This window comes from Dryobates pubescens, chromosome 4 (assembly GCF_014839835.1).
Source record: "Dryobates pubescens isolate bDryPub1 chromosome 4, bDryPub1.pri, whole genome shotgun sequence".
Lineage (NCBI taxonomy): Eukaryota > Metazoa > Chordata > Aves > Piciformes > Picidae > Dryobates > Dryobates pubescens.
In genome coordinates this window covers 2,722,850-2,750,358 of record NC_071615.1, presented here as the reverse complement: position 1 = coordinate 2,750,358, position 27,509 = coordinate 2,722,850, and the positions used below count along the sequence as shown (strand labels likewise).

The window sequence follows — 27,509 nt, the reverse complement described above, 5'->3', positions numbered from 1 at the left end:
GCAGGGATGCCAGATGAGATCATCTCCAGAGGTCCCTTCTGCCCCCCACCGTGCTGGGATGCTGTGACAATGGAGGCAAAAGCGGGTAAAGGATGTAGCCAAACCTTGGGTCTGATCTGGCAAGAGACCCAGGAGGGCTGAGTCTTCATCCCTGACCCTCACAGCACTGGCTCAGTCCCCTGGGGGAAACCAAAGCCGGGTTCCAAAGCAGCAGGTCCCCAGCAGGGGCAGAGTGTCAGCGCAGGCTCCCAGAGGAGCCACAGCAGCAGCAGCCGCGGGACCAGAGGGGAGGAGGATGTGATGCCAGAGAAGAAACTGCTCTGCAGGCAGCGCTGGGCTGATGCTTTCCCTTCTCTCAGAGCTCATCCCAGCTCCCACTGCAGAAGTGAAGCTGCTCTGTCCTTCAGTGCACCTCCACCTGAAGGGATCTGATGTGCAGAGCGCTGGTCTCCTGTCCTGGGTCTTTGAGCAGGTGAGAGCTGCTGGCCTTGGTGCAGGAGGCAGTGGTCAGGTACCTAGAAAGCCCGAACCTGGTGAGGAGAAGAGGCAGAGCAGCTTGCAGCCAAATGAGGACTAGAGCAAACATGCAGGCAGCAGGAAAGCCACAGCCTGTACTCGTGTGGGAGCTGTGTCCCTCTTGCTGCAAGGCTTGGGGTGAGGCTGGACACTGCAATGGGCAAAGTGCTGCTGGAGGATGAGGCAGCTCACTGCTTCCACGAGGGATTTAAACCACTATGGAGACTTGCTCCAAGCCAGAGCTGCAGAGACCACTCTCTGAGGACATCTCAGGATCTCCACGTGTGTCTGCTGGGCTTATGGCTACAGGCATGAAGGGAAGAGTGGCTAACAGACCTGAGAACCAAGGGAGTGTTGAGCTGGCTGCTCAGTGCCCTCCTGCAGAGCCTTTATCTACGGCTGACCCCCTCACACGGGGATATAATTTGCAGCTCAACAAACAGGAGGTCATTGTGTCCATGTCCTGCAGCTGAGAAACCTCATCAGGGTCCTGCCCTCCCTGAAGTGCTGCTGTCCTGCTTCTGTGAGTAACCTGGGGAGAAGGGTGAGTGCATCCCTCCAGGAGTGACTGCAGCCCATCTCTCCTTCCCAGCAGGATCTGAGCTCCTGGGAGTTACCCTGTCTGGCTGGGAATGGGATAAAAAGGAGTTACTCTGAAGAAGGAAGGGAAAAAATCGAGGGCTGCATGTCTGGGAGGTGGGGACACACACGTGGGGCGCTGGCACAAGCAGAGCTGTGGCAGCAGCCAGCCTGAGCTTGGGTCCCACTGTGCTCGGTGGGCTGCAGGAGCCAGGAGCAGCTGCTGCTCAGGGTGACCTGATCCAGGCACCGCAGGGTCCTGCCAGGCTGCCATCGTCCCCGGCTCCGGGAGGTGTTGCCGGCGCACATCTAGCCCCGGGCGGGGGGGGCTCCAACCATGGCTGTCACCTGCTGTGGGGCAGCACCGGCAGACTGAGCCTCCCTGCCGCATTCACCCCCCGCCCAGAAAGTGCTTTGAGGACTAGGGGTGAGCAACGCTCCTGCCGCTCGAGGGAGAGCGTGGGGATCCTTCCCTCCACTGTCCCAGCCGCTCGCTTCCCCGGTGGGAGAGTTGCCTGCATCCCACCGGGCGCCGCCGGGAGCATCCCGGGCCGGTGCCCCTTCCACGTGCGGCGATGGCGGAGAGGCCTTGGCTCGCAGGCAGGGGCAGGGCGGCTGCTGAGCTGCTTTGCACTCCCCCAACGCCCACGTAAGGAAGTGGTTGCATTTCTCGGAGAGGAAAAGGGAAGTCAGGGCTGCCTCGGCGGGGCAGCCAACAGCTCCCGCCGCTCGCTCCGGGCTGCCGTTCGTGTCGACTGCCCAGAGTCCATGAACTAGCCCTGCCCGCCCTGCCCAGCAAGGTAAGGACGAGGAGGCAGCTCTGCCGCCCCAGCGGGGAGTTGGGGCTGTCCCATGGGGGCTGTGGCCATCACTCTCCCGATGCTCACACCCCGCTTGAGGGGAGGTGGGGATCCCCCAGCCAGGGCTGCTGTGGGGTCTGGGGGCGTGCAGGCAGCTCGTGGGGTTGGTTGTTGCTCTCTTTGGAGCTGCTGCTTTTTTTCCCCCTTTCTTTCTTTTTTCTTTTCCTGCCAGCTTTGGCAGCAAGTTGGAGTTTTATTCCATTGCCCGAGGCCCGGCAGCTGCAGGGGGTTGGAGAGGGTCCCCCGGCAGGGGTCCCCCAGGGGTTGGTGTTGGCAGAGCCAGAGGAGCCTGCGGGCTGCCTGTCTCTCCTCCTTGGGTACTAACTGCCTCGGGTTTAGCCCAGTGCGAGGAAGAGGAGGGTGTGACTAGCCTGCCATCTGCTCTGGGACAGCTATGTCCCCCCCGAAGGCCAAGCTGGCTCCTGGGGTACCCCACACCAGTGTTGGGAACCAAGGGTGGGTGACCCTATCCTGACTGGCAGGAGCGTGGGGCTGACACCCAGCAGCTGCCACGGGGAGCAGAGGGGCTCCCAGGGGACAGTGCTGGGAGCTCAGCAGTGCAGGAGGACCAGGCCACCATGGTGGCTGGGGACAGCTTCATAGGGTCCCACAGCTGCTGCTGGGACTGTAGCCACGTCCCTGCACCAGTGGGTGCAAAGCCACCTCCTGCCACCCTGCCAGGCTCAGCAAAACTGCAAACACAGCTCCGGCAGCACAGCTTCCTCCCCGGACCGGGAGGAGCCCCCAGCGCTCGGCTCCTGCCAAGGTTTGGTTATCTCCTCCAAGGATGTTTCCGAACTGCTCGGCGCCTCGAGGCTGGCCAGGGAGATAACGGAGCTGCCCCGCTCCCGCTCCCGCCCTGTCTGGCCACCCCCAAATGCCCATTCCCCCCCCGCCTCCAGAGCCTTCGTGTCAAGCGAGCAGAGCCACAGCCCCTCCAACGCTCCTTCCTGCTGGGGAAAGCTCCCTGGGGTCACCCCGCGGCTCCCCACCCCGGATGGGAGCATGGCTCTGCCCGTGGGGTGTCAGAAGGGAACTGGCTGCTGGGGAAATGAAACCTAAAGGGCTGCGGGGGGCGATCGGAGCTCCAGTGGCCGAGCAGCCCTTGCTTCTCACCACGGTGCCGGGGGGGTGACTTCTGCTTCTGCCACTTTGAGCCCATCCCTGCAGGGCTGGCATGGTCTGGGTAAAGAGCAAGGTACCCTGGGCAGGAGGCTCCAGGCCTCTGTGCATCTAACCCACCTGGGGGAAAAAAAACAACCAACCAACTAAAATACAAACCCAAAGCAAACAAACCCAACCCAACCCCTCAAAACAAACAAGCAAACCCAAACAAACAAAATCCAAACAAGCATCACCTTCTTGTCAGCAAATACAGAGCTGGAGAGGGCTGCAGCATGCCCTGCCTCCCATCCCTCCTCCCCAGGAGCCATTTCACACGTTGTCCCTGCTCCTAATCTTTTGCAGCTCCAGCAGCAGCCGCAGCCCCACTTGCTGAGGATTTTATTTGCCACTCGTGGTGCAGCTCCAGCTGCAGAGCTCAGGGCAGGGGCCCGTGGTGGCAGAAGTTTCTGTACCCTTCTGTGGGTCAGCCTGTGCTGAACCCCAGCAGGGTTGGTGGGGCTGGGGGTTGGGCAGCTCCAGGAACGTCCACATCCTCAGGGATGGATGTCCCAGCTGGGGCTGGGCTCTGGGCTGTGTGACAGCAGAACTTGGGCCGTGCAGCGATGCTGGGATGTCTCCACGTGCAAAAGGCAGATGCTGGAGTGCCATGGATTGGTCTTTTCACCAGCATGGGGACAGAGGTTGGCTGGGAGAGGCTTTGTTCCTTCCCCCTCTACTGTTTTTAGCTGCCAAAGAAAACGGGCAGCGTTCAGGGAGATCCCAAAATAGCTGAGAGCAAACTGTGAGTAATCCTCATCCGCCTGTCACACCCTGCCGAGGTGTTTCCCTGCATCCATGCCTCACCTCAGCCAGATGGCCAAGGGGCTGCTTGGAGCCCTTCCCCATTCCCTGGCACCCAGAGAGGGCCTGTAGGAAGCTGGGGCAGGATGACAGCAGTTTGGAGGTCCCTGGAAGCAGTCTCTGCTTTCCATCTGCCCATGGGGCGCCTGACTAAGGGGTGCATGGTCGTGGGGTACCCAGCCGTGAGCATCTGGCCATAGGCACCCATCTGGTCCCCATGGGACACTCAGCAGGGGGTGCCCAGCCACAGGGCAGCACCATGGGGGGACATCTCCCTCAGCTCCACTCAGACCCTTGCTCACCCCCTTCCCAAGCTGGGGCAGTCTCTGAGCTTGGAAATCCTCAGGCAAACTTCTTCCCTGGTAGAGATGTGACACTGTGCTGCTGATCCCGGTGGAAGGGAAAGTTTGGTGGGGCTGGGAGCTGGGGATTTGCCCCCACGGCTGGAGCAGCATCTCCTGACAGCCATGGGGGTTGTGCCCTGTCCCCAGCTTGCAAGCCATGGCCTACCACAGCTTCCTGCTGGAGCCCATCAGCTGCCACGCCTGGAACAAGGACCGGAGCCGTAAGTATGGCCAGGACACCCTGTCCCCGGATCCCCAGGGCCAGCTCCGGGCAGTGAGTCTCCAGCTGCACACCCCACAGTGTGTCCCAGGCTGGGCAGGGCTGGGTTTGGGGGAAGCTGGTCCTGCCACAGACAGATTTTGGGGCTGGGATAGCAGATGTCCCCCTGCCGGGGCGGAGGCTGACACAGGGGCTGCCAGCACAGCATCTGCCCCTGCGGCAGCTGGCGCGGGGAGGGACGGAGCAAGCGCTGGGAGCTGAGCAGAGCTGAGTGATTCATGGCCGATGGCATTTCCCTACGTGGGAGAGAACAAAAAGGCCTTTCTGTGCTCTGGCCGTGGTGCCAGGCAGGCGGGACAGGACGGGGCTGGATGGGAGCTGAGCACTCCCAGCCGCCCCGACCCGTCCCAGCCTCTCCTGTCCCATCCCACCAGCCCCGCGGTTCCACAGGCTGGGGAAGGGACAACCCTTAGGCTGTCAGGTCTGGGGGAGGTTCTCCCTTCCCCATGGGGACACTTTGCAGGAGCAGGACCAGCTTCAGGACTGGGGGGCTTGGTGGGACCCCACCATGCAGATGGGGCTCGCTAGGGTCCCACCCTGCCCTGCCTAGCCTGAAGCACAGGAAGGGGCAGGTCGGTGCTGGCTGGTCCTGCTCCCTGCCCCGGCAGAGTCCATGACCCAGGGGAGGACTTTGCCCTGGTTGCTCTCTCCCCACAGAGATTGCCCTCTGCCCCAACAACCACGAGGTCCACATCTACCGCAGGGATGGGGCCAAGTGGAGCAAAGTGCATGAGCTGAAGGAGCACAACGGGCAGGTGACAGGTGAGTCCTGGCGGATGGAGGGGACAGGGACACGGGGAGGGGGTGGCCCTGCCCCGCTCAGTGACACTGGCAGCTTTTGGATGGGGCTTGTGCAGTGGGCAGAGGAGGGGGAGCAGGTTGTGTCTGTCTCTTCTGGCCTTGATCTAGCGTGCCAGAAGGCATCTGGGGGGGGATGAATAGGATAGATGGGGTGGGGGGGGATGAATAGGATAGATGGGGTGGGGAGGGATGAGGTGGGATGAGATAGGTGGATGGGAGAGATGGGGTGATGAGGAATGCTTTGGGGTGGGAGAAATGGGGTCAGATGATGTGAGGTGGATGCAAAGAGGAACTCTGGAGCAAAGACCACAGCTGTGCCTTCAAATCGCTTCCAGCTCCAAGAGCCCCATCCCCAAGAAGGCCAAGGGCATCCTGGCCTGCAGCAGGAACAGTGTGGCCAGCAGGAGCAGGGAGGGCATTCTGCCCTGTGCTCAGCTCTGGTTAGGCCACACCTTGAGTCCTGTGTCCACTTCTGGGCTCCTCAGGTTAGGAAAGATGTTGAGATGCTGGAAGGTGTCCAGAGAAGGGCAACAAAGCTGGGGAGGGGTCTGGAGCACAGCCCTGGGAGGAGAGGCTGAGGGAGCTGGGGTTGCTTAACCTGCAGAAGAGGAGGCTCAGGGGAGACCTTATTGCTGTCTACAACTGCCTGAAGGGAGGTTGTAGCCAGGTGGGGGTTGGTCTCTTCTGCCAGGCAACCAGCACCAGAACAAGAGGACACAGTCACAAGCTGTGCCAGAGAGAGTTGTTAGCCATTGGAATGTGCTGCCCAGGGAGGTGGTGGAGTCCCCAGCCCTGGAGGCGTTCAGGAGGGGACTGGACGTGGCACTTGGTGCCATGGTTTAGTTAGTCAGGAGGTGCTGGGCGACAGCTGAGGATCTCTGAGGCCTTCCCCAGCCTTACTGATTGTGTGATTCTATGATCTCCACGGCCTCCTGGGCCACCCTCTCTCCTCTCTGCTTCCCAGGCATCGACTGGGCGCCCGAGAGCAACCGGCTGGTGACCTGTGGCACCGACCGCAACGCCTACGTCTGGACCCTGAAGGGCAACGTCTGGAAGCCCACCCTGGTGATCCTGCGCATCAACCGCGCCGCGCGCTGCGTCAAGTGGTCCCCCAGGGAGAACAAGTTCGCCGTGGGCAGCGGCTCCAGGCTCATCTCCATCTGCTACTTCGAGCAGGAGAATGACTGGTGAGAGACCATGAAGAATATCAGAGGGCTGTGGGGACAGGCAGGGAAAGTGAGGGCTGTTCAGCCTGGAGAGGAGAAGGCTCCAGGGAGATCTTGGAGCCATCTTCCAGTGCCTGAAGGAGGCGATCGTGTTGGTCAGAGTCCAGGTTTAGGCTGGAGGTGAGGAGAAAGCTCTTCGCAGAGAGAGTTGTTAGCCATTGGAATGTGCTGCCCAGGGAGGTGGTGGAGTCCCCATCCCTGGAGGTGTTCAAGAGGGGATTGGATGTGGCACTTGGTGCCATGGTTTAGTCATGAGGTCTGTGGTGACAGGTTGGACTTGGTGATCTTTGAGGTCTCTTCCAACCTTGGTGATACTGTGAGAGCCTGCCCTGGCCCTGCTGAGTCTGTCCTGGGGTGGATGGAGGGGAGGGGGATGGATGGATGGATGGATGGATACAGAATACAGAAGAATACAGAATTATACAGAATTAACCAGGTTGGAAAAGACCTTTGAGATCATCCAGTCCAACCTATCACCCAACACCATCTCATCAACTAAACCATGGCACCAAGTGCCTCATCCAGGCTCTGTTTAAACGTCTCCAGTGATGGTGGCTCCTGCTGTAGTCAGTGCTGTGAGGTTTCAGCTGCAACTGTGTCTCTGGGCAGAAAGTCACAGGACAAAGGCAGTGAGAGTGACAGTTTGGGGATACAAGAGAGCAAGTGCCACAAGGAGCAGCCATGCTGCAGATGGAATGGATGGGATGAACGAGGAGATGAAAGGGTTGTGGCCCAGGCAGCTCCTGGGGGTGCTTGGAGCCCTGACCACCCTCAGCCAACCCCGCTGCTGAAAGCCCAGAGGGGTTCCTAGGGTGGTGATTCTCCCTCCCTGATGCCTCCTGCTCTCCACCCAGGTGGGTCTGCAAGCACATCAAGAAGCCCATCCGCTCCACGGTGCTCAGCCTGGACTGGCACCCCAACAACGTCCTGCTGGCTGCTGGCTCCTGCGACTTCAAGTGCCGGTGAGGGGCAGGCTGGGTTGGATTCCTGGGGGGCAGCTCTGGTGCTGGGGCCAGGGGCACATGATGAATCTTTCCCCCCACCACCACCCAGGATCTTCTCAGCCTACATCAAGGAGGTGGAGGAGCGACCCAGCCCCACCCCATGGGGCTCCAAGATGCCCTTTGGGGAGCTGATGTTTGAGTCGAGTAGCAGTTGTGGGTGGGTGCACAGCATCTGCTTCTCGGCCAGCGGCGCCCGGGTGGCCTGGGTGAGCCACGACAGCACCCTCTGCCTCGCCGATGCCAACAGGAAGATGGCGTAAGCAGGGCTGGGGAGAGGAGGGGGGGTCTCAGGAGGGCTGGGGATGACTGTGCTGTGGGTGGCGGGAGGATCGACCCCAGAACCGACCCAGGGATGGAGGCGCCTGGGTTGAGTTGGACTAAGCAGACGTGGCTGAGGGAGGTGGGGGCAGGTCCTCTCCTGGTGGTGTGCACTGCAAGCTGTGCCAGCCTCGGCGCAGAGAGGCTGAAGCTCAGCTCACTGCCAGCACTCTGCCCTCCCTCCTAGCGTGGCCTCCCTGTGCACCGAGACCTTGCCCCTCCTGGCTGTCACCTTCATCACTGAGAACAGCTTGGTGGCTGCGGTGAGTCCGGGCTGGGGCCATGGGGTGGGCGCTGCGCTGGGCACTGCCAGGAGGATGCTGAGCAGGACATCCTGGTTCCCCAGGGCCACGACTGCTACCCAATGCTGTTCACCTACGAGGAGAGCCAGGGCGCGCTGACCTTTGGGGGCAAGCTGGACGTGCCCAAGCAGAGCTCCCAGCGCGGCCTCACCGCCAGGGAGCGCTTCCAGAACCTGGACAAGAAAGCCAGCTCGGACACGGCCAACGCCGCGCTGGACACCCTGCACAAGAACAGCATCAGGTGGGCACGGGGGCTGAGTGGCTGGAGGCACAGGCTCAGCTGGGTCGCTCCAGGGTGCTGGCCCCTGAGCATCCCCTGGCTGTTGCTGTCTGTCTTGGGGGCTGGGACTGCCCTGGACAATTCCTGGAGCATCCCTGCATGCGTGTGGGGGAGATGGAGGAGTCCAGCCCCAAGCCCTGGGACAGCCCTGGAGCCTCCCAGGAGCGTCCCTGTGTATCCCTGAGCATCTCTGCACGTGGGTGAGGGAAATGGAGAAGCAACTGGGACAGCCCTGGGCACCCTTGGAGCATCTCTGAGCATCCCTCCACGTGGATAGGAGAGATGGAGGGCTCCATCCCCAGGAACCCAAACAACTCCAGAGCATTCCTGGGTATTCCTTGGGCAATCCAGGAGCATCCCTGGGCATTCCTGCATATGGGTGGGGGAGATGAAGGGGTCCAGCCTCACACCAACTACAGGGCAGCCCTGAGGGCTCAGCAGGGACTTGGGGCTGAATCCTCTCTATCTCTTTGCATCCTGCAGCCAGATCTCGGTGCTGGCAGGTGGGAAGGCCAACTGCACCCAGTTCTGCACCACGGGCATGGACGGTGGCATGAGCATCTGGGACGTCAAGGTGAGCTGTCCCTGTGGTCCTCCAGGGCTGGAGCACCCAGCATCAAACCCTTGTCAGCCACGACCCTAGCTGCAATCTCTTTCCCCACTGACATGCAGCTCTTTGCTGTGCTGGTGGGGCCCACGGGGGTTCTGCAGCTGTGGGTGAGACCTCCTTTAGCCTAGAGGTAGGAGGACGCCTCTGGGGTGGTGCATTCAGTGCTCACCATCTGAGGAGGGGTTGAGGCAGCCTTGTGCAGGGATCCAGCACCCTCTCCTGGCTCAAGCTTTGCACACATGCCTTGAAAAGTGAGCCCAAACCAGAGGAAGTCAGGATCTCACAGAATGCCACAATGATGGGGGGTTGGAAGGGACCTCTGGAGATCATCCAGTCCTACCCCCTGTTAAAGCAGGGTCACTTGGATGGCCTGGCACAGGAAAGTGCCCAGGCAGGTTTGGAATCTCTCCAGAGAAGGATTCTCCACAGCTTCTGTGGGCAGCCTGCTCCAGGGCTCTGCCACCCTCACAGCAAAGCTCTCCCTTATGTTTCAAGCAAAACCTCCCTGGGGACAAGTTGGCATCTCAGGGGCAGCTTTCCCCCCGCCGAGCTCTGCTCCCTCTTCACCTCCTCAACCACCTCCAGCTGTCCTCAGAAGCAAAACGCTGATGACACATCACCTGCCCTTTCATTTTAGAGCCTGGAGTCAGCACTGAGAGATCTCAAGATCAAATGAAGGAGAAGGACCCAGGAAGGGCATCCCTGCTGCCAGCCTGCCCCTGCTCTGCAGCGCCTGCCTGCTTTCCCTGCCCGCCCCCGGGCCGGGCGAGCCGGCCGTGATGCCACCAGCTCGCTTCCCCGCCTGCCAGCCAGCCCTGGCAGCTGCCCTCAGGCAAAGAAAACCATGAGTTGGGTTTTAGTACTTCTGTCCCCATCCTGCCCGCTGCTGGGCAGACCTCGCTTCAAGGAGGCACAAATAAAGGAAGGATTTCCCTGGCGAGAGGCAGTGGTGGGGCCGGGGCCTTCCTGAGCCCCTCGGGGAGCAGAGCACACAGCTGCTGGGCTGCAGCTCGCCACATCCACCCTGCTGCCAGCTCTAGGGCTGAGCTGGGACCGTGGGGATGAGGGGGAACAGCACATCCCGGCTGCAGCACTGTTGCTAAAGAGGATTGGGCTCCACTTCTGGAGCCCCTAGGACGGGAAGCATCTGGAGGTGCTGGGAGGTGTCCAGAGAAGGGCCACGAGGATGAGCAGAGGGCTGGAGCACCTCTGCTATGAGGACAGACTGAGGGAGTTGGGGCTGTGCAGTCTGGAGAAGGCTCTGAGGAGACCTTATTGTGGCCTTCCAGTACCTGAAAGGGGCTACAGGAAAGCTGGGGAGGGACTTTTGAGGGTGTCAGGGAGTGACAGGACTGGGGGGGATGGAACAGAACTAGAAATGGGTAGATTCAGATTGGATGTGAGGAAGAAGTTCTTCCCCATGAGGATGGTGAGAGACTGGCACAGGTTGCCCAGGGAGGTGGTGGAAGCCTCATCCCTGGAGGTTTTTGCAGCCAGGCTGGATGTGGCTGTGAGCAACCTGCTGTGGTGTGAGGTGTCCCTGGCCATGGCAGGGGGGTTGGAACTGGCTGATCCTTGGGGGCCCTTCCAAGCCTGCCAATTCTCTGTGACTGGTGTTGGAGGAAAGGTGGAGGTGAGGGTGGAGGTGGGCAGGCATTGCAGGTTTCCCATGTTGCTCCTGGCACTGCCAGATTCCTTCTTGAGCTGCCAGCGAGGACACCTCTCCTGGTACCACTCATCCTTTGTAGCTGTCTGAAGGTACTTCCTGTCTCAAATCACACCTTGGAGCTGGGGGAACAGCTCTAGAGCTTCTTTATCTGCAGAACATCCAGGGTAGCAAGTTCCTCACCAGAGGGCAGCTCAGGGTGTCACTCCCTTTGTCACAGCCTGCTGCCCGAGCCCCTGCAGCCAGGCGTGGACAGAACAGCCCCCATTTGTCACTGGACATCTCTCCAACTCTGAACTCCCTGCTGGTGACTCAAAGTGCTCTCAGCCCTGGGGCAGCTCCTCCAGCAATGCTGATGACCCTGGCACAGGCTGGCAGCAGGGCTGCTAGGACCTCCTGGGGTGCCCTGGCTCAGAGCATCTCCTGCTCCCGGCTCTGTGAATTAGGACATCTGATGAGGGGGACAGCTCAGGGCCTGCCCTTCTGACACAGTGCCTGGGTTAGACAGCAGCCTGAGGGGAATTGTTTTGTGGCAACCAGATTGTGCAAGACTTCCATCAGAGGCAGCAGGGAGAGCTTTCTGCCTTCAGGCTGCATCTGCTGCTGGAGCTTCCGAGCCTGGAGCCAAATTCCTCAGCACAAACAACACAACAACAGCAGAAAAAGCAAAGCAGGGGACACAGAGGTCACTGCACCAGCAGCAGCCTGTTCCCTCACACACACAGACAAGAGGAAGGCAGAGCAGCTTTGATAACTTACATTTTAATCAGCCAAATATACAAGTTCTGGTGGTGGTGGGTTTGAAACTTCATCAAGTTTAGGTTTGGGTTTGTTTTGTCTTCCATTTGGGTCTGATACAATTCAGGTTGTGGTTTGGTGGTGGGGTTTTGCTTTTGGTTTGGTTCTGTTTCCTTTAATCAAAGGATGATGTGGTTTAAAAAACTGGCACTATCCCTACTGAGGAGAAGGGAAACAAACAAAAGAGAAACTTAAAATGAAGAGGAGGGCAAAGGGGAGAGTGGCTGCAAGGAAGGAGGGATGAAACAGGGAAGGAAGGGCACTCCAGATGGCCATGAAGTCAGGCTCCCAGCTTACACTGCAGCACCCCTGCAGCACAATCAGTTGGGCTGTTTGCCCCAAAGGATTCCTCAGATGCATTACCCCACTGGGCTTTCACTTGCAAGTCAAAGTCCCCCACCCCATGCCCCCCCCCCCAATGCCCCCCCCCCCCAATCTAGAGTCTTGCAATCTAACGTTTGAAGCACCTCCCCTCCCTCACAGCTCCCTCCCTCCCTCCCACCCTGCCCCCTTTCTCTAGGAGTTTCTTTTTAACCCTAAAACCAGCAAAAAAAAAACCAAAAGAAAACCAACCCAAGAAAAAAAGCCCCCCCCAAACATTCAGGTTTCCAAACTGTTACAGAGAATTGCTGTTCAGCACAGTTCTGCACCCAAGGGAGCAGCTGCCCCTAACCCCAAATGGAAATCTGTGCCAGGATGAGGACAAACACATCGTCAGTGTCTCTTGGAGGTGAAGGTGAGGTCGATGCCGCAGTAGCCCCTAGGTGGCAGCTATGGGATGCAACACGGCAGAGCTCCTGGCAGGCACCAGGCACAGCTCCCTGGCGGTTCCTCCTCTTGCATGTCCTGTGCTTACTTTTTAAGGGATAGTGACTGCAGTCTTTTACCTGCCATGGCTGCTTCGATTTTTGCTGCAGGAGGAAGGGAACAGAGGTTTGGTCATTTCACAGCTTGAGAGCCTCAGACTGAAATCCTGCCAGCCACGGCCAGCGAGGGAACAGGGGGAAAATCCACCCTGCCAGCCCCTGCTGGATGCCCTCCAGAGTCAAGAGGAGCAGCCCCTCCCTTGCACACTCCCTCCTGGCCTTGCCCTCTCTTCAGGCATCCACAAACTTACCCTGATGCACAAATGTCTCCCTGAGACAGACTCACAGAATCAATAAGGTCGGAAAAGACCTCAGAGGTCATCAAGTCCAACCCATTACCTAACACCTCAGGACTAACTCAACCACGGCTTCAGGTGCCACATCCAATCCTTTCCCACGTCCAAAATGAGCTGCAACACTTGACTAAGATGAGCCTCCTCAGGCCTCTCTTTCACATAGAGCTGAAGAGAAAGTTCAGGCAGGGGAGGAGTGCTGCCCCCTCCCTGAGCAGCCCGGATCGCCAGCATGCAAGGCAGACAAATCCCAGCCAGCACATGGAGCCCGCTCAACCCCCAAACTGGAGCAAGCATCACCTGGGAGGCTGAGGACAAAGGGTTATGGAGGGCAATTCCCTTCCCTCTGGCCCTGCTCCCTGGTCAGATGGCCCAGAGCTTGACAAAGCTTTGTGAGAAGGGAACAGCCGAACCTGGCTGTGGTGAGAGTTGTGCTGACACCCAGCAGCACCAGGCAGTGAGAGAGGAGGGATTAGAGAGTGTGACAGCACAAATCACACCCATGGCAGCACAGCCACCATGAAGAGAAGGAAGAGAGGAGGAGGAGGAGGAGGAGGAGCTGCTCTCTGACCTTTCCTTTCTTCTTCTTTCTTTCTGGCAGCTTCTTCCCTTTGCTTCCGAATGATGGCTAGTCGGGCGAGGTCTGCCTTCGCCTGGTCTGTCTTGCCAGCTAGGTGCATCTTCATGTACCTCTCCTTTGCCTTTTGTTTCTCTATTTCCTCCCTGTTTGAGGGAAGCACACAGTCACCAGAGCAGCCAGACACAGCACCACAGGATGTTAGGGGTTGGAAGGCAGCTCTGGAGATCATCGAGTCCAAGCCCCCTGCCAGAGCAGGGCCATAGCATCCAGCAAAGGTCACACAGGAAGGCATCCAGGTGGGTCTGGAAAGCCTCCAGAGGAGACTCCACAACCTCTCTGGGCAGCCTGCTCCAGTGCTCTGGGACCCTCACAGTCAAGAAGTTCCTCCTCATGTTGAGGTGGAACCTCCAATGCTGTAGTTAATATCCACTGCCCCTTGCCCTATGCCAGGGTGCAGCTGAGCAGAGCCTGTCCCCTCCCTCCTGACCCCAGCCCTCAGGTAGTTATAAACACTGCTTAAATCCCCTCTCAATCTTCTCTTCTCCAGGTATGGGCAGAGAGGGGGAGGCTTGCTGACTGGGAGGACAGAGCTGAGATTGCCCACAAGAACTGGGAGGCCCTGGCACCAGTTTTCAAGCACAGGTAATACCTACTGCAGGGTCTGAAGATGACAGAGATCATTTCTACCCTCATTCAGCTAACTAAGGACACTGGCACACAGTGAGGTCAGAGGAATCAGCCCCAGGCTGCAGAGCACCAGGACATGCTCTTCCTAGCCCTACCCTCTAAGGGGTACCTCTGCTGAAGCAATCTAGCCCAAGCTTAAATCCTCCACTCTGACACTCTCCACTGCTAATGGAACTAGGAGATTAAGCTTTGGTTTTCATTTAAGTCATCTGCTCTGAGAAAAGTTCCACCATGACCCCCAGAATCTGGGAAATGGCCACCTGTCACCAGGGCACCTTTGGCACCAGATGAAAGCAGGCCCCAAGGTGACCTCAGGTTAATGGCTTTCAGTTCCATCTGATTTTTGGCATGAAACTGCAGGAAAGGGATGGCCTACACCTGCTGCACAGCAGCAAACTGCACCCTTAGTGCACCTGGCCAAGCTGCCTGGCTCCAGCATGGCCACAGCTACTGCCAGGGGGCAGGCAGCTTCTGTGGACTTGGTAAGGACATTCTGAAGCACAGCAAGTCCTGCTCTACAGTTTGCTGCTGTTCAGTGTCTGCCTTACACATCAACACCTTTAAAGGGCTCCCCTGAAACACCAACACATACACAGCAGGCAATCAGAGTGTTAGGGGCTGGAAGGGACCTTGAGAGACCATCCAGTCCAACCCCCCTGCCAGAGCAGGGTCACCCAGAGCAGATCACACAGGAACACATCCAGGCAGGTGCTGAATATCTTCAGAGAGGGAGACTCCACACCCACCCTGGGCAGCCTGTTCCAGGGCTCTGTCACCCTCACAGTGAAAAAATTCTTCCTCTTGTTTCCATGGAACTTCCTCTGTCTCAACTTCCACCACTGCCCCTTGGGCTGGCATAGGGCAGCACCCAGCAGAGCCTGGCTCCAGCCTCTGGGCACTCAGCCTTTTTATCTTGATAAACACAAAGGAGGTCACCTCTCAGGCTCCTCCTCTCCCAGCTACAGAGCCCTCAGCTCCCTCAGCCTCTCCTCATCAGGAAGATGTTCTGCTCCCTTCAGCATTTTCATGGCTCTGCTCTGGACTCTTTCAAGCAGTTCCCTGAGGTCCTTTTTGAGCTGAGGGGCCCAGAACTGGGCACAAGATTCCAGATGTGGCCTGAGCAGAGCGGAGCAGAGAGGGAGGAGAACCCCTCTGGACCTACTGACCACAGCCCTTCTAATACAACCCAGGATACTGTTGGCCCTCTTGGCCAGGGGAAAGCCCTCCCTGCTCCAAGCCGCTGCCCGCAGAGGGGCTGAAGCGGCTGGGGGAGGCCGGGGGCAGAGGGCGGGGGGCAGAGGCCGGGGGGACAGAGGCCGGGGGGGCAGACAGAGGGCGGGGGGGCAGAGGCAGGGGGGCAGAGGCCGGGGGGGCAGAGGCCGGGGGGCAGAGGCCGGGGGGCAGAGGGCGGGCACAGAGGCCGGGGGGCAGAGGCCAGGGGGGCAGAGGCCAGGGGGGCAGAGGGCGGGCACAGAGGCCGGGGGGCAGAGGCCAGGGGGGCAGAGGCCAGGGGGGCAGAGGGCGGGCACAGAGGCCGGGGGGGCAGAGGCCAGGGGGCAGAGGCAGGGGGGCAGAGGTGGGGGGGCAGAGGCCGGGGGGCAGAGGCCGGGGGCAGAGGCCGGGGGGGCAGAGGCCGGGGGGGCAGAGGCCGGGGGCAGAGGGTGGCGGGGCAGAGGCCGGGGGGGCAGAGGCAGGGGGGCAGAGGGCGGGGGGGCAGAGGCCGGGGGGGCAGAGGCCGGGGGCAGAGGGTGGGGGGGCAGAGGCCGGGGGGGCAGAGGGCGGGGGCAGAGGGTGGGGGGGCAGAGGCCGGGGGGGCAGAGGCAGGGGGGCAGAGGGCGGGGGGGCAGAGGCCGGGGGGGCAGAGGCAGGGGGGCAGAGGCCGGGGGGGCAGAGGCAGGGGGGCAGAGGGCGGGGGGGCAGAGGCGGGGGGGCAGAGGTGGGGGGGCAGAGGCAGGGGGCAGAGGCCGGGGGCAGAGGGCGGGGGCAGACTCACCGCTCCCGCCGCGAGAGCTCCTTGGGCCCATCCAGGTCCAGCTGAGTGACCTTCTTGGTGGTCTGGAGGACGCGGTTGGGGTTCTCGATGTCTATCAAGCCCTCCACTCCCTTGCGCTTTTGCTGGGGGCAGCAACAGGAGCAAGGTTAAGAATGCGGAGTCCAGAATCAGCCAGGTTGGAAGAGACCTCAGAGATCATCGAGTCCAAGCTATCCCCCATCCCCACCTGATCCCCATCCCCACCTGATCCCCAGCACCAGCTGATCCCCATCCCCACCTGATCCCCAGCCCCACCTGATCCCCATCCCCACCTGATCCCCAGCACCACCTGATCCTCAGCCTCGTTGCCCTTCTCTGGACTCCTTCCAGCAGCTCAACCTCTTTCCTAAACTGAGCAGCCCAGAACTGGACGCAGGACTCAAGGTGTGGCCTAAGCAGTGCTGAGCACAGGGCACAAGGACTTCCCTTCTCCTGCTGGCCACACTGTTCCTGATGCAGGCCAGGATGCCATTGGCCTTCTTAGCCACCTGGGCACACTGCTGGCTCATGTTCAGCTGCTGTCAACCAGCACCCCCAGGTCCCTTTCTGCCTGGTTGCTCTCAGCCACTCTGACCCCAGCCTGTAGCACTGCCTGGGGTTGTTGTGGCCAATGTGCAGCACCTGGCACTTAGATGTGTTCAACCTCATGCCCTTGGCCTCTGCCCATCTGTCCAGCCTGGCAAGGTCCCTCTGCAGAGCTCTCCAACCCTCTAACAGATCAACTCCTGCCCCCAGCTTGGTGTCATCTGCAAATGTACTGCTGATGGACTCCATCCCCTCATCCAGATCATCAGTAAAGACACTGAACAGGATGGGGCCCAGCACTGATCCCTGAGGGAGCTCTCTCATCCCCCACCTTGTGTTGTATCAGAGCTCAGCAAACACCCTGCAACAAGCCCCAGGAAGCAGAACTGAAGATGTTTTCACTACAGGACAGCAAACCCCTTTAGGAACCAGGAGGCATCTTAAAGCTTCTTGCCTTGGCATTTTTCACCTACAGAAGACACCAGTTTTCACTGGGAGGACAAAATGCTCTCCAGTAAGGGCTTTGGGGGGGTCTAAAAATAGTTCTCCCATGCAAAATTTCCTCTGGCCTAGCTCTGAAAGACAACTGAGAGCCAAGAACATGCTGCCCAGTGGTGCCAAAGCCTTCAGTGCCCTGAGCACGCCAGTACCTGGTAGTCCTCGTCATCTTCATCACTCTCATCTGAATCTAGAGACTTCTTCTCCTTTTTGGGGTCCCCTGTTGATCCTTCACCTCCTTCCTCTTGCTCCTCCTCTTCCTACAAAACCACAGGCAGTTAGAGCCAAGGTCTGCCAATGAAAGCCCCAGATCCAGCAGTGACCCTGAAATGAGATCATTCTGAAGTGCCCAGAGGCAGCTCTGAGTGGTGCTCCTGATGTGGCCCTGCTGGCACCAAGGGTGCCTGGCTGTTAAACACCAAGAACCCCCTGACCAGCACCCAGCTGTGGATCACCTGCCCCAGGAGGTCACCCCAAACCAACCCTGCTGTTCTGTTTAACAGGCCAGGGAAAGGGATTGGAAAAGGCAGAGCTGGCACTTTACTTTGCCCAAATAAAAGGCCTGCAGGAATTCTTCTGGCCCTGGATGCTCAGGGACTGGAAGCTACATGGATGTAGTGCAGGGCTGTATCCCTGGATGCTCAGGGACTGGAAGCTACATGGATGTAGTGCAGGGCTGTATCCCTGGATGCTCAGGGACTGGAAGCTACATGGATGTAGTGCAGGGCTGTATCCCTGGATGCCCAGGGACTGGAAGCTACATGGATGTAGTGCAGGGCTGTATCCCTGGATCCCCAGGGACTGGAAGCTACATGGATGTAGTGCAGGGCTGTATCCCTGGATGCTCAGGGACTGGAAGCTACATGGATGTAGTGCAGGGCTGTATCCCTGGATGCTCAGGGACTGGAAGCTACATGGATGTAGTGCAGGGCTGTATCCCTGGATGCTCAGGGACTGGAAGCTACATGGATGTAGTGCAGGGCTGTATCCCTGGATCCCCAGGGACTGGAAGCTACATGGATGTAGTGCAGGGCTGTATCCCATCCTGGATCTAGATGAAAACAAAGAAGCCATTTGACAAGCAACAACCAGAACATTATCACCCAAGCAATTACAGCCCCTTTAGCACAAGTGTTAGCAGCCAGAGGTCTAGGAAGTACAAGATAAGATTAGAGGAACCAACATGGGTGTGAGAAGTTTGCTTTACCCCTGGCAAACATCCCTTGTTGCAGCTGCTGGCAAAGTGGAGGAGCTCTGGGCAGTGAGAAAAGGAAGTTTCTTTAGGCTTGCCCTAACAAAGTAGCATTAGGTGTAAGCATCTCTGTGGGGGGTGGATCAGCATCAAAACAAAGCCAGCCTCCTCAAAGAGCAGCTGCTGGTTTGTTTGCAAACAGGACAAACCTTTCAAGTGGGGTCCTGCTTGCTCCTGCACACTGCACACCTCCAGGTGTTGGGGGGGGGGGTGTATTTTGCTTTTATTAACACCTCAGCAGCAGAGAACAGTCCCAAAGTTTGTGAATGGCACTGCACTGGGAGGAGCTGGGATCCTTTGGGCAACCAGGATCAGCCCCATGAGGGGAGGGGAGGGTAGAATAGAAACAGAAACAGAATAGAATAGGATAGAATAGGAACTAGACTAGACTAGAAAACAGGAATAGGAATAGGATTAACCAGGTTGGAAAGACCTTTGAGATCATCCAGTCCAACCTATCATCCAACACCATCTAATCAACTAAACCATGGCACTGAGTGCCTCAGCCGGGCTCTTAAACACCTCCAGGGATGGTGACTCCAGCACCTCCCTGGGCAGCACATCCCAAGGGCCAATCTCTCTGTCTGGGAAGAACTTCCCAACCTCTGCTGGTGCAGCTTGAGACTGTGTCCTCTTGTTCTGGTGTTGGCTGCCTGGGAGAAGAGACCAACCCCCACCTGGCTACAACCTCCCTTCAGGGAGTTGTAGACAGCAAGAAGGTCTCCCCTGAGCCTCTTCTCCAGGCTAAGCAACCCCAGCTCCCTCAGCCTCTCCTCACAGGGCTGTGCTCCAGACCCCTCCCCAGCCTCATTGTCCTTCTCTGGACACATTCAAGTCTCTCAATGTCCATCTTAAATTGAGGAGCCCAGAAGTGGACACAGGACTCAAGGTGTGGCCTGAGCAGTGCTGAGCACAGGGCACAATGACCTCCCTGCTCCTTCTGAATACCTTCTGGAGGTACTCATCAGTATTTCCTACATGGGGCAGTGTTATACAGAATTAACCAGGTTGGAAAAGACCTTTGAGATCATCCAGTCCAACCCATCACCCAACACCATCTCATCAACTCAACCATGGCACCAAGTGCCTCAGCCAGGCTCTTTTCAAACACCCCCAGTGATGGTGGCTCCTGCTGTAGTCAGTGCTGTGAGGCTTCAGGTCTCTGGGCAGAAAGTCACAGGACACAGGCAGTGAGAGTGACAGTTTGGGGATACAAGAGAGCAAGTGCCACAAGGAGCAGCCATGCCTCTTGCAATGCCAGTGAGGGAGTTGTGGAAGCCTGGGGAGCTGTTACCATCTGATGCTGGGGCACAGAAACATGGCCAAAAAAGGACTGAGGCCAGGACAGTGTTAGCTCCCTCTGCAAGTCAGAGGCAAACCAGCAAATCATGTGTGAAGGAAGAAGCCAAAGCAGTTTGGTCTTCCAAGGCTAGAAGACAAAGAGGGCAAACCCAGTAACCTCAGCATGGATGGGAGGCCTTGCACTCCACAGCCAAGCTGCAGAGCATGGAGGCACAAAATTTCCTGACACTGGAGACTAGAATGATGAAATACAGGGGCAATGATGCCTAGAGCTGCTGTGCAATCATCTCCTTCAGCCCTCCTCTTGTGAACTGGGTGGTCTATGTGGCCTCACTTCTGCAAGGAACCAGACAGGATCCCACCTTGCAGTCTCCCCAGGCAGAGATACTCAGGATCCCTGCAGCACTTGATTAAGCTCCATTTCTCCTCAACTGCAGGCTGAGCACAAGCCAGGGTGGATGACAGCAAGCACAGCAGGCAGGCAAACACATACCCTGGCCTTCTGCTTCTCTGCTTGGAGCTGGGCATCAATCTCTTCAGGACTTGTGTACTGTCTGGCTCGGCCTTTGTGGCCTCCTTTTCTACCTGTACAAAAAAACCAACAGTGATAAAGGCTTTAGCAATCACTTTGCAGAAAGGTCTCCTTCTCCTGCAGCACTCTCTCTGGATTCTAGGTGCAGATAGCTCCTCTGATAGGAGCTAATGGAGAAAGGGCACACTGACCCTGCCAGTCCCTGTGAAACACTCCAAGGATTTGGGGTGAGTAGCACAGAGCAGCAGGATTATTGATCCAAGAAAGGATAAACAGAATGGCCCAGGCCAGAGGGGACCTCCAAAGCTCATCCAGTCTGACCTCCCCACAGTCAGCAGGGACATCCCCAACGAGATCAGGTTGCCCAGGGCCTCACTGAGTCTTACCTGGAACATCTGCAGGGGTGGAGCCTCAACCACCTCCCTGGGCAACCTGTTCCAGTGTTCCACCACCCTCACAGTGAAGAACCTCTTCCTGATGTCCAGTCTAAGTCTGCCCTTCTCTAGTTTGAAGCCATTGCCCCTGTTCCTGTCACCACAGGCACCTGCAAACAGTCTCTCTCCATCCTTCCTGTAGCCCCCTTCAGGTCCTGGCAGGCTGCTATTAGGTCTCCCTGGAGCCTTCTCTTCTCCAGGCTGAACACCCCCAGCTCCCTCAGCCTGTCCTTGGAGCAGAGGTGCTCCAACCCCCTGATGATTTTTGTGGCCCTCCTCTGGACCCTCTCCATCAGGTCCAGGTCCTTCCTATCTTGAGGGCTCCAGACCTGCACAGAGCACTCCAGGTGAGGTCTCACCAGGGCAGAGCAAAGTGGCAGAATCACCTCTCTGGATCTGCTGGCAACACATCATTTGATGCAGCCCAGGCTGTGCTTTGCCTTCTGTGCTGCAAGCTCACACTGCCTGCTCCTGTCCAGTTCTTTCCTTCCCCTTGGACTGGCTTTGGAGACACCAGAACAGAGCACAGCCCATCAGCTGTACAGTGTTTCCCAACTGAAGCACAGAGAGGGAGCCAGGAAAGGTCCTCCCCAAAGGGGGTACCACTGCTTCTCAACCATTGCAGAGCCCTGGCAGCAGTTACCAGGCAACAAGCTCCCAAGTGCCCCCTCAGCTGCTGGTGACACCACCCTTCCTTGCCCACCCACACTGGGGTTTGTGGCCCCTCTGATTCACTTCCCGGCCTGGCAGGGGCTGCCGAGTCCTGCAGCTCTCCCTCTGCTTCCTGTGCAGGGAGGGCTCAGGGCTCCCAGCCTGCTCCTGCAGCAGCCAGGGCTCCAGCCAGCTCTCCCACATGCTCTCCTCCTCAGCCCCTCCCCTGCACTGTGCCTGTGCCAAGAGAAAAGAGGAAGCTAATTGGACAAAAGCTTTGGGAATCATAGCGAGAGCTGAAGCACTACTCAAGGGAGCCTCCATCTTTTACTGCTGCATGGCAGGGGGATAAACCCAAGCTCTAGAAACCAGGCTGCCCTGCCTGGCTAAGATCTGCTCTCCAGTTCAGAATGCTGATGATTAATGAGTTGCTGAAGCCATTAATGCTTCCTGCAAGCGACTGCTCTGTTTGTGTGCCCACAGCTCCAAGAACTGCTGGAGAGCTGGAAGCTGAGTGGAGTCAGCCTTGAGCCAGGGAGCTCCAGGTACAAGCAGTACATGAGACTGGCAACAAGCAAACAGCTCAGGCTGGGGAGCTCTCTGCTACCACTGGAGTCTTGGATGTCCAACAGAAGGTGCAGGAAACCCTCAAACTCTCTCTCACCCTCCCCACTTCACCTGCTGGGGACAGCAGAAAGCTTATGGTGGTGGGGAGAGGCTGAGGGGATCGCCCCTTCCTCACTGGGACTGCACAGGACAGGTAGGCAAGATCTGTCAGCACTGCCCTGCTGTGCCACAGACAGGTCTGGCTGCAGCATGGGACTCAGAGGGAGAGGAGGCCCCAGGGCTGGCAGCCTCAGTAGGCTGCAGGCTCCAGAGAGCCACCGTTTTCAGCCCAGCCCTCCTGGCTCCCCACAGCCTCTCAGGCATTTTAGCTCAGTAAAAGCTGAGCTGTGGAATAAATGATCTCAGAGCCTCCACTTGCAGAGACTCCTGAGGTGTTTTCCTCGTGTGAACAGGGACCAGATTCTTCCCTCTGAACTCAGCTGTGAAGCTTGTGGGTACACAAGCCACAAGCACAACCCAAAGCTGTTAGCTGTTTGCTCCTGAGCATCCCACGCAGCAGCACTGACCCCCTCTGGGGGCCAGCTCTGTCGCTGGAGTGCTCTAACCCAGGAGACATTACCTCACTGCCCAGCAGATGAGATCACTCCAAACAGAACAGCAACCTCCCTGACACACTACAGAGCACCAAAAAAACCTAAACAAACCAAACCAAGGCCATGCTACAAGCTCAGCCACCACCAGGCAGCCTTGTCCAGCAGGGCTCCCAGTTCCACACTAGGCTCAGAACTGAAGCACACAACAGCTTTATTACTGCAAAGCAACAGCAGCAGTAAGGAGGAACTCAAAAGAAGTTATCTTACATGAAAGGCCTAAAAAAAGGCAAATGGAAGAATGAATCAATCTCATTGACATCCAAGCCTCCCTCCTGAGCAGGAACAGCAGCAGCTGGAGGGGCAGGCAGGGGGCAGGGCTCTGCTCTTCACAGGGAGCTCAACCCATAGGTTGGGTAAGTGAAATGCCAGCCCTGCAGCTGCCACTGACCTGCAGCATCATGCTGAACAGCTTACCAACTCTGTGCCTCAGTTTTCCTGCCTGCAAAAGAGGGATAATTATTCTTCTCCTCCCCTGTGGAACCACTTGTAAAGGATCACCACCTGCAGGTTTCACCCATGGTAAAAGCCCACGGGTGCCTCAGGCAGGCACATGTTCAAACACATCTGTCTCTGGCCTTAGACAGCACAATGGAGGAGTTCAAACCAAAGAGAATGGAAGAGGAATCACTTAAAAAAACACCCCAACAGATCAAATAAAATCAAGATATTAAAAATGTAAGCAGAAATAATCCTGTAACAGAAAGTATTATTGGGTGGTGAAAACACACCCCCCCCACACACCCCCCAGCTGATATTGAACAGTGAGTGCAAAAATCCACTCTTCTGCCAGCAAAACATTAATTCCTACTGACTCAGGGGAGGAAGTGAGCAAAGATCCCTCTTTTGCCAAGAAGCAAAAGGTCTTGAAGCAAGCATTTAAAGCTGCACGGTGAAAGGCAGAGCAGGAAATCCTGAGCTGTGGGGCAGCTCAAAGCAGCAGCTGGGGCTGCTACCCACCACAGCTCTTTGCCTTCATCAGAAACAACTGAAAGCTTCAGCCCTGCCTGCTAGAGTGGTGCAAGTGGACACCCAAGTGCTGAAAGAAAATCTGAGGAGGGGAGCAGATTTGGGAGCACAGCCTGGGAACTGCTGCCGAAAGAAAGTGGAGCAAAGCACAGAGAGGATGAGCGCCACGGGCTGGTTCACGTTAATGTGTGTGACTGGGGCTCCACAGACGCTCACACAAGAGCCAATTATGCAGATGGAGCATCTGGAGAAGGTTCTGGGTGGATCCAGCTCAGCCCTGACAGCTTGTCAGTGCTTCATGACTTCTCCTTAATCACACAAGCAAGTCAGTACCCGCTGCGCCGTACCCAGATGCGGAGCTGAGGGAGCCACATGAAAGGAGGCACGTTTGAAGCTCCTGAACCCAAGGCCACTTCTCCATCCCCCCCCAACGCTGCTGCCCCTCTGGATCAGACCCTTGGTCTGGTCACTCGGATTCCCTGTACCCAGCCCCAAAGGCCTCCAACATCGATCCACCGGGATGGGAAAGCTGTCAGCCACCACACACGGCCTGTGCCCCCCAGGATGCCTCCCGGGATCGCCGGTGGAGCTCTTAAGATCCCCTCCCTGGGCGTTGCTGTACCCCAAACCCTGCCCCGGGGAAAGCGGCTGCAGCCTCCAGCCCAGTGAGGAGCACATGGGGCCCAGCCCGCTCCCGATCCCACGGCAGGGACGGACCTGGCATCCCATGGCCCAGCTACCCCCAGGCGCTGCCGCGATCCCATTGCTGGGGGGTACGGAATGGGAGCCCCAGCTCTGTAAGAAACGTGGAGAAGCTGCGATTTCTCCGCGTGGCGGGAGCAAGGGGAGGTCCCAGCCCAAGGCTGAGGAAGGAAACCGAGAGCCCCACAGAGGCCATCCAGAGCTGGGAGGCGGGGTGCGGCCAGCGGACCTCCCCCCCAGGACTCTCCGCAGACGAAGAGGGGAAAACGAGATCCCCCTCACCAAGCTCCTCAAGGCTGGGCAAAGGGGAAAGAAACCTCCCTTCAGACCCAAGGGCAGGGAACGAGTCCTGCTTCCTTCCAGGAGCCTCCGCAGCCGAGGTGGGGGGGGAGAGAGGCCGATTCCTGCCTCCCCCGCCTCGAGCTTCCACGGCCGTCGCCTCCCCCCACGCCCCTCCTCCGCTCCCGGGGCCCGAGGGGCCTCTCCGCCCGCTCACTTCCCTCCCACCCCTTCCCGTCGCTTCCCGCAGGGGAGATTCCCGGCCCGGCCCCCACCTCCTTTCGGCATCGCGGCGGCGATGGCGGCTGCGGCAGCTGCAGCGAGGCCCCCCCCAACCGGCCCCGAGCGGCGACCCGGAAGCGGAAACCGCCCCGCCCCCGCGCGCGGCCCTCGGCGCCCGCCCAGCCCCCGGCGCCGCGAGGCTCCCGCCGCGAGGCTGTCCGCAGCGCCGCCGCTCCGGCCCGCTGCCCCCGCGCGGCGGGATCGCTCCGCTCCCCGCTGGGCCGCGCGCCGCGCTCTGCCCCGCCCCGGGACGGGGCGGAGATTTCCCTCAGGCACCGCGGCGGCCACGGGGCGGCTCGGGTGCGAGAGGCCCCGCGGGTGACGTCGGCTGCAGCGCGACGGCGGGGCGGAAGCGGCGGCCGCGGCCCTCGGGAGGTGAGCGGGGTCGTGGGCCGCGGGCCGGGGGTTCCTTCCTTCGCAGACAACGCGGCCCGAGCCCCGGGGGCTGCACCGGGGCTGGCAGGGCCAGGAGCGGGCTCGGCGGCCTCTCTCGGGCCTCGGTCAGAGCCGCCGGGTGGTGGTGTTCGGCTGGCGCGGAGGGGGGGAGGGCTGCTGCTTGTCGCACTTTGCTAGGGGGAAAAAAATAGTTTATTGGGGTGCTGGGAGTACAGCGCCCATCCCAGGGCCTGCTGGTATGCTCAGGGCCCCCGTGGGCGAGGTTTCGCCTCTTTCACGGGCTCCATAAAGCTCACTCTTGTAGTCGAAGTGCAAGGCGGCAAAGTAACACAGACACTTCAGAAGGAACATCTCGAACAGCTGGTTTGCTTTATTTTTGTTCCAGCGGTTCTCAGGACTTTGAAGCACCGGCACGTTTTGTGTGCTGACAAATCCCATCCCTTGTTTCCTTGCCTTTGCCTTCCTCGTTTCTGAGGCAATGCCCAAAGTGAAGAGGAGCAGGAAGCCTCCCCCGGACGGCTGGGAGCTGATTGAGCCAACACTGGATGAGCTGGATCAGAAGATGAGAGAAGGTAAAGGGCTGAGCTGGATGTTCTCAAGGCTGTGACCCTGAAACAAGATATTCCTTGACTTCTTTAGGAAGCATGGCTTCCCCTGCCAGTACAGACTGACCTTTGTTATATCTCTGCCTTGCAGTGATGCTGCAGATTGAGATTGAGCCAGCACTGGCTGCATTTTTTTCTGGGTGCATACTGGTTACAGAGCACAGAGATTTGGTATAAGGTTGGTTTAGGGCAGGGAACACCATGGCTGAGCCCTGGCTGAAGCTTGCTGGGGTGTGTGGAGGGGCTGGTCATGCTGTTACTCTGGTCTGACAAGGCAGAGCAGCCATGAAGTCACCTGCCCTCTAGTATGGGTCACACCATGCCCACTGTCATTCTGGCTTTATTTCCTAAGGGAGCTGTTCCAGGTCAGGACCCTTTTGGGTTGACTCTTCTCCCATTAAGCTCAGTCTGGTGTCTGTAGTGTCTGAAAGTTATGCACGTGCTGGGAATGGTTTCCTGCAAGTTGACAAAAGAGATAGGGCTGGCAGCCTGAGCTGTTCACCTGGAGCCTGGTGTTTGTCATCTCTCCCAGCGGAGACCGAGCCTCACGAAGGGAAGAGGAAAGTGGAATCCCTGTGGCCTATCTTCAGGATCCATCACCAGAAAACACGTTACATCTTTGATCTCTTCTATAAAAGAAAGGCCATCAGCAGAGGTGAGGAACACAAAGGCTTTACCCTGGGCAGGGGAAGGCAGATTGGAGCAAGATGTGTGCCTGAGCTGGGTTGGTGGTGGGGAGGGAAGGCTGGCAGATGCCTGCCTTTAACTGCTGATTATCACAGCTAGTAATTCCTGATAGTGAGTCTTGTAACACTTGCTGAGATGGTGTCTGCTGCTTTGCAGAGCTCTATGAGTACTGCATCAAGGAAGGGTATGCTGACAAAAACCTGATTGCAAAGTGGAAGAAACAGGGTTATGAGAACCTCTGCTGCCTGCGCTGCATCCAGACCCGGGACACCAACTTCGGAACCAACTGCATCTGCAGGGTCCCCAAAAGCAAGCTGGAAGTGGTAAGTTTTCAGTGTGCTCCTCCAACTTGTCTGGACCCCTGGAGTACATGGTCTTGACTCCTTCCAGGTCAGGGACAGCAGAGGAGGTGGTGCTGTTCTTCAGGGTAATTTCCTCTAGTTCTAACATTTTCCTTCCTAACTGGTGGAGGCGGCACCCGCTTGGTGGCAAAGTTGCTGTCAGCTTTGGCCTGCAGTCATTTGAAAAGTGAGAAACAGCCACCAGAGGGTAGAAACCCTTCCCCCAGACCCACTCTGCCTCAAGGCCTGAGCTTGCTGCTCCAGCTGAAATACTCTCCTCATTTCTTTTGCAGGGGAGAATCATTGAGTGCACTCACTGTGGATGCAGAGGCTGCTCTGGCTGAAGCCTTCAGCCATCAGACTACTTTTTGAAGGCTGAGGGATCTCATCCTAGATGATGGACTATTAGTGCAGGTACAGCCACCTTCTGTGTGATTAGGTATTTCTTAACAGCAATTAAAACAGCAAGGTCCTCCTCTGGGTCATGTATATAATGGTGGTCATTTTGGAGCAGGTTCTTGTGTAGCCATTTGTTTTAAAATAAAGACTACCCTTCTGAGAGAGTGCTGTGGACTTCTGGCAAAGCAGTCCCCTGCCCCCCTCCTCCTGTTTGATGTGGTTTGGGTGGTGGTTTGTTGTTTGCTTTTTCTACTGGGAGGTGTTCTAAACGTGGGCTGGTTTTCAACCAGCTCTTAAGGCTGCATGGAAAGGAAATAACATGGTTCTCAGGCGTCCAGCCTGAGTCACACTCTTCCTCTGACCTTGTACAGGAGTAAGCTGAATTTCACTGGAGGTAACCTGGAATTAAGGTGTAGATCCATGCAGGAATG

At 58.1% G+C, this 27,509-nt stretch overlaps 3 protein-coding genes across 3 annotated transcripts; 2 read left to right on the top strand and 1 right to left on the bottom strand.

The window, feature by feature from the left end:
- Window positions 1-1,760: 1,760 nt before the first annotated feature.
- On the top strand, window positions 1,761-9,844 carry ARPC1B (actin related protein 2/3 complex subunit 1B). Its single transcript, XM_054180309.1, has 10 exons — window positions 1,761-1,895; window positions 4,412-4,485; window positions 5,202-5,306; window positions 6,310-6,532; window positions 7,426-7,533; window positions 7,625-7,831; window positions 8,081-8,156; window positions 8,240-8,436; window positions 8,959-9,049; window positions 9,723-9,844. Exons 2-10 carry the CDS (start codon window positions 4,422-4,424, stop codon window positions 9,759-9,761), a joined length of 1,110 nt encoding a protein of 369 aa, XP_054036284.1. The 5' UTR covers window positions 1,761-1,895; window positions 4,412-4,421; the 3' UTR covers window positions 9,762-9,844.
- A 2,259-nt stretch (window positions 9,845-12,103) lies between these two features.
- On the bottom strand, window positions 12,104-24,719 carry PDAP1 (PDGFA associated protein 1). Its single transcript, XM_054180308.1, has 6 exons — window positions 24,644-24,719; window positions 20,078-20,169; window positions 17,183-17,290; window positions 15,969-16,090; window positions 13,280-13,431; window positions 12,104-12,460 (listed from the first exon to the last, which is right to left on the bottom strand). Exons 1-6 carry the CDS (start codon window positions 24,654-24,656, stop codon window positions 12,402-12,404), a joined length of 546 nt encoding a protein of 181 aa, XP_054036283.1. The 5' UTR covers window positions 24,657-24,719; the 3' UTR covers window positions 12,104-12,401.
- Window positions 24,720-24,904: 185 nt separating this feature from the next.
- Window positions 24,905-27,480, top strand: BUD31 (BUD31 homolog). Its single transcript, XM_054161304.1, has 5 exons — window positions 24,905-25,025; window positions 25,432-25,618; window positions 26,184-26,306; window positions 26,495-26,661; window positions 26,973-27,480. Exons 2-5 carry the CDS (start codon window positions 25,525-25,527, stop codon window positions 27,021-27,023), a joined length of 435 nt encoding a protein of 144 aa, XP_054017279.1. The 5' UTR covers window positions 24,905-25,025; window positions 25,432-25,524; the 3' UTR covers window positions 27,024-27,480.
- Window positions 27,481-27,509: the final 29 nt, after the last annotated feature.

Coding starts and splice junctions, on each gene's coding strand:
- ARPC1B (XM_054180309.1), top strand. CDS start 4,422: ATGGCCTACCACAGCTTCCTGCTGGAGCCCATCAGCTGCCACGCCTGG. Junction 4,486..5,201: donor CTGGAACAAGGACCGGAGCC/GTAAGTATGGCC, acceptor CTCTCCCCACAG/AGATTGCCCTCTGCCCCAAC. Junction 8,157..8,239: donor AGAACAGCTTGGTGGCTGCG/GTGAGTCCGGGC, acceptor CTGGTTCCCCAG/GGCCACGACTGCTACCCAAT.
- PDAP1 (XM_054180308.1), bottom strand. Junction 17,291..20,077: donor CAGAGAAGCAGAAGGCCAGG/GTATGTGTTTGC, acceptor GTGGTTTTGTAG/GAAGAGGAGGAGCAAGAGGA. Junction 12,461..13,279: donor GAAAGAAGAAGAAAGGAAAG/GTCAGAGAGCAG, acceptor TTCCTCCTGCAG/CAAAAATCGAAGCAGCCATG.
- BUD31 (XM_054161304.1), top strand. CDS start 25,525: ATGCCCAAAGTGAAGAGGAGCAGGAAGCCTCCCCCGGACGGCTGGGAG. Junction 25,619..26,183: donor GGATCAGAAGATGAGAGAAG/GTAAAGGGCTGA, acceptor CATCTCTCCCAG/CGGAGACCGAGCCTCACGAA. Junction 26,307..26,494: donor AAGAAAGGCCATCAGCAGAG/GTGAGGAACACA, acceptor GCTGCTTTGCAG/AGCTCTATGAGTACTGCATC.